We start from the raw sequence: 5170 nt of genomic DNA on the forward strand, positions 1-5170 counted from the left end.
GGTTGTTGTTCTGGCATTTATTAGAGTTTTTATGAGAAATAAATCAAATCTGTTTTGTGAAAAGAAGCAGAGTAAATCTACCTGCTTTATTTCTAACTTTGCTGTATTGTTTTCAGTGATTTCTGTTTTTTCTGAGACTAATTGAAGAATGTGATTAACTCTGCAGTCTGGTTTTAGTTTAGCTCCTGGCAGCAAACATCATTTAGTTATTTCTCTGTTTCCAGGGTTACGCGGCCATCCACACCATACAGAGATGGTCTGAACTGAACTGGGCCGGCCACTGGGTCATTTTCGCTTCTTGGATTTTCTACCGTTTGATTCAGTGAACTAATGCTGCGACGATAAAACTGTTTTTCTAATAAAATGTTTCCACTGAGACTCCTGGAAGATATTTCCTAATCTGTGAGCGTGTGATTGAAGCAGTAAACATCTAATGAACAGAAAGAATCACTAAAAACTGGTTTTATGCTGAAGTTTTGAAGTTCAGTTTAACTTTATCTGCTTTTTTCAGACCACCAAACTGGAATTTGACCCCATCAATAGCATTTGATGAGCTAAAATAGCTTCCTGTGAGGTTTAAACTGGTTGCTAACATCTCCAAATATTCCTGCTTCTTTACTGAAAGGGACTTTTTTATCATTAGAATACTTTCATAGACTGAAATCATCCATATATAACATCTGCTAACCCGCCTCCTTCGTTTTTCTGCAGCCCTCTGCTTGTATAATCAGAAAACCTGTCAGACTGGAGTTACTGGGGTTGGTTTACTGGTGCAAACCAGTTAACCCATTATATGGCTGGACTTGGCTGTTCTTCTGAATAACCTTTTATAATTGATGGGAGATATAGCTTGAATTTCCTCCTTGCTTCCAACAAGTAGTTAAATTAGCCGATTATTTTAGCTTTTTGATGTAACTGACTCCATCTGGGAAACGCTTTGCAACAAATGTACATCTGCTGCTCCTCCTTGATCTCCCTCCAGATCTTCTACAAGGAGTCAGCTCTGCCTGAAGTGGAGCAAATATCTGAGGTTCTAGTTTATTGCTGATAAAGTGCAGAGATGAGGACAGTATTTTAGTCACATGTCTCTTTAAATCGTGTTACTTTAACCCAGTTAATTTATCTTTTAATAGTTTTATAGAAGTGAGTGTGTGCATGAATGGTTGTTTGTCCTGCTTGTGTTGCCATGCGATGGACCGTCCACCTGTCCAGGGTGGACCCCGCCTCTCGCCCCTTGACAGCTAGTGATGGGGACCAGCAGCCCTTGCGACCCTGCTTGGATAAGCGTGTTAGAAAATGGATGGATAGTTTTATAGAAAGCAGCTTATTTCAGGCTGAATTCAGAGGAAAAGGATGCAGTGATTAAAGCATCCTGTGATGGTGTGGGAGAGGAAGGATGCTCTTTACCAGATCTGCTCATGGTCCAATCACTTCACAGATAAATCCAGCTGATTTCCTCCATTCATTGACTTTCTAGGATCTTCTCCTTGGTGAGTTTGTAAAGGCAGGAAATACTCGCTTGCATTTTGTCTAATTGTATCTCCTTAGACAGTTGCCAAAGATGAAACCAAATCTTGTGAAACAGGAATTCTTTCCTTTATTGCAGCTCAGCTAAACTACTGCCTGACGTTGGACTCGGCCAGTCGACTCTAGTTGGCCCAGAATGCTGCTGCTCGTCTTTCAGCAGGAGTGGTAAAGCAGAGAGGACATTGCTCCTCTCCTGGCTTCCCTCCTCTGGCTCCCAGTTCTGTTGATTTTAAGGTTCCTTTATTTGTTTTAATACTTTAGATGTTGATGTCCCATATTAGCTGGCTGAGCTCCTTCCCTCTCCTGATCGTTGCCTCGGGACGGTTGATCGCCTGATCCTAGAACAGAGCTTTTAATGTTGCTGCTCCCAAGTTTTCAAATGTTTTTTTTGTGTGATATTTATAGTTTGGTCTGATTTATATTCTTTCGATTCATTCTTTCACATTTTATGATGTCCTTTATTTCATTAACAATCTGGCCTCCCGTCTCTCTGATGTCATCAATCTCCTAAATGTAGCTGATATAAATAAGCAAACTGCTGGGATTCACTAAGAATGCTAAAAAGCGTTGCTGTTGCCTGGCTTTGGCTTTTTCTTTAATGTCATTCTACTGTCAGAACCACAGAGCAGCGAAATTCACTCTCTGCTTTTAACCCCTCCCTTTGGGGAGCAGTGGGCTGCCATGGTGCGGCACCCCGGGAGCAGTGTGGGGTTAAGGATTTTGCTCAGGGACTTGAGGGAGTAGGACTCGAACTCAGAACCTCTGGAAAATGTCTCCCTCCATTAATTCTGTTGTGAAGCAATTATACTACAGAATTGTACAAAGATGATTAGGCATAAAATATTTTTTTTTTGGTTATAAAATTTGGCTCTTGTTTATTTTTAATTTAAAAAAGCTTCTTACAGGGAAAAAACAAAGTTCTTTTTTCTTATTTCTTATTAGTGTTATTAGTCTTAAGGTAACAACCAAACACTTTTCGAACAAATATTATCAAATATAATGTAGAAGAAAAATACAGCAGGCTTTTTGATTCCTTTTTTTTTTTTTTTACTAATTATATAACCATAGAAATGGGTGAAAAATAACTTTTCATCTCGAAATCCAGAAGCTGTCAATATTTAACCACTAGAAGGAATAGCATAAAAAAATATCAATAAAAATCAGTCTACTGGTCTGCTCTGACTTAAATCAATCTTTGCATGTAATTGGCTGGAAAAGGTGTTTGGTCTGTGATGCATTTATAAAATGATGGAGGGATTATGTCTTATGAAGACTTCAGTATTAAATATAACCTGCAAATAACTAAAAGTGATTTTCAAAGAATTATTAGAGCTATTTGCCCAAATATTTTATGCACGGCTAAATGTTTTTATGAGAACTCTGTTAGCAGAAGCCCTGTGACTTCCTGGACTTCAGATTATTGGGCACAGTATCACTGATAATAAATTTGTATCAAATCCAAATTTTATATAGCATTTCTTCTCAAAGACTGAAAGGAAAAGAATTAGAACAAATTATTTAAATCTTTGTTTCTCCAAAACCCGAGGAAGTCCACTTTAAAATCTCCTTAGATGTTTTTACCTCTAAGGAATTTCTTGGAATTTGATTTGCTATTAATGAAAACATTCAATTAGTGACGGTGATTCTGAGTCAACTAAACAGCTTTTCTATAAATATTGTAAAGCTTTGTGGGATGATGTGCACTATGGGTTTTTCCCTAAACTTTCATGAATTGTCTAAGAAAAACATCATTTTTGGGACTCTGAGAAAATAAATTTAAATGACTATTAAATGCAATAATCATCATGGGCAAGTTTTCCAAAAGTCAAACCATCTTTTAGCTCTTTTTTTTCCACCTCTTCTTATCCCTAAAATGTGTTTAATATGATAAACAATGTGGAACTGATGAGAGGTCCCTAATGTTTGGTTTGTTCTGTTTGTCCTTCCTGTAAATCTGGTTTTACAGGTTTATATAATCTGATGCCGATGCCGTGTCTGCTCTATATGATGGTTATAATAAAAAAGATTAATAAAACAAAAGTCTGACTTCCGCTGCTGCGCAATGGAGCTGCAGCAAAGTGACCAATAAGCGGCCGCTCTTTGCTTCGTTTAGCTCGAACCAGCCAATAGCAGCGCGTCTCTTCCGCCTTCCTGCTGAAGGGCCAATGAGGCGGCAGGGAGGCAGGAATCGTCCAATCAGGAGCAGGTAAGAGCTGCGGCGGGGGGCTGAGCTTCAGCCAGCGGAGCTCTACAGTATTTTGGCGGTTATGCGGAAAATATGGCGGAAAGTTTGAAAGGTAATGAAATAAAGAAAGTCTTTTAATTTTAATGTGGATGGTTTAGTTCGCTCAGACCGTGAAATGTTTGTTTTTATGCTGCTCTCCATGTTGAATGGCTGCTGAGCGTAGCCTTCCTGTTTGCTCCTAAAGCATAAAACTATCGCCACGTTTCATTACGATCCGGTTTAAATGTGAGATTTATGGGGATTATTGCTGCTGGTGGAGATCATGAGTCAGGAAGATTATTGATGGAGGAAGGTCTGAGATTAACACGCGCGAAGCAGCTTAATTCAATAATCATTCATTTGTTATCATTAAACCTTTGGTTTAATATTCCATAATCATTAAACTGATCATTAAACCTTCATATATTTTATAAGCTTCCTCCATCTTCCTCTAAATCTCTCCTTCAAACATCCAGCAGATCTTTATTGATCCTAGAAATATTCTTTTATCTAGTAAAAATGTGCCTGCAGCGATTAAACATTTTATCTAAACTTAAAAGGTCATTTTAGTAAACATTTAAACTTTGTGAATTGAAAAGATTGCTTACCTAAAGTGTAACTTGCAAACATGTAAAAAACATTTATATAGAAAAAATGTCTTTTAATTATTATTTTTTTTTGAGTCTTTTGTCTAAATTAATTCTCTAAGTAGTTGATTGGCCTGTTTTACTAATGACGTGGGTTGGGACTGGATTTGATTACCAATCAGCTGGCAGTTAATTCAGTACCTAATAAATAATGTTTAATTGTAATTCTAATATATCTCTATATGTCGACATTTGAATCCATGTTTGTGATTTGCAGAGTGCTGTGTTCCCTGTAAGGTGGCCTGGGATGAGCTGGAGGCTCTTTGCCGCGGCGAGAGGCTCTACTGCACAGAGCTGAACATCAACAGAGCAAATGTCAATGAATATGAAGTGGAGTTTCTCTGCGACTATAAGAAGATCAAGGTACCCATTTTTTTCTCCAAAGGGAAACATTCAGATCATATCTCTCCTATCCCGGCTTCTCTTCATCGGCTTCCTGTTAAATCCAGAATAGAATTTAAAATCCTCCTTCTCACATATTAAGCCTTGAATGGCCAAGCTCCATCTGATGCAATGGGGGAAATAAGTATTTGACCCTTTTCTGATTTTGCAGGTTTGCCCACTTACAAATAATGCAACGATCTATAACTTTAATAATATGTACATTCTAACAGTGAGAGACAGAATCCCAAAGAAAATTCCAGAAAATCACGTCATATGAATTTATAAAAACTGATAACCATCTGATGAGGAAAAGTATTTGACCCCCTGGACAAACAGCATGTTAATATTTTGTAGAAAAGCCATTATTGGCCAGCACAGATGTCAAACG

The 5170-nt window shown here is 37.9% G+C and overlaps 2 protein-coding genes across 2 annotated transcripts in view; both read left to right on the top strand.

Annotated features, from left to right (window-relative positions):
- Positions 1-390, top strand: part of LOC107091005 (protein-serine O-palmitoleoyltransferase porcupine-like) — a 7349-nt gene extending 6959 nt beyond the window's left edge. The window contains exon 11 of the mRNA XM_015384700.1: positions 225-390. Coding sequence (XP_015240186.1) covers positions 225-326 — 102 coding nt within the window. The 3' untranslated portion in view covers positions 327-390. The remainder of the gene's footprint in view (positions 1-224) is intronic.
- Positions 391-3735: 3345 nt separating this feature from the next.
- The window catches only part of suv39h1 (suppressor of variegation 3-9 homolog 1), a 14538-nt gene continuing 13103 nt past the window's right edge, over positions 3736-5170 (top strand). Inside the window, exons 1-2 of the mRNA XM_015384695.1 lie at positions 3736-3824; positions 4616-4761. Coding sequence (XP_015240181.1) covers positions 3806-3824; positions 4616-4761 — 165 coding nt within the window. The 5' untranslated portion in view covers positions 3736-3805. The remainder of the gene's footprint in view (positions 3825-4615; positions 4762-5170) is intronic.

The sequence above is a fragment of the Cyprinodon variegatus genome, unplaced genomic scaffold, assembly GCF_000732505.1.
Source record: "Cyprinodon variegatus isolate N-32 unplaced genomic scaffold, C_variegatus-1.0 Scaffold320, whole genome shotgun sequence".
NCBI classification, from domain to species: domain Eukaryota; kingdom Metazoa; phylum Chordata; class Actinopteri; order Cyprinodontiformes; family Cyprinodontidae; genus Cyprinodon; species Cyprinodon variegatus.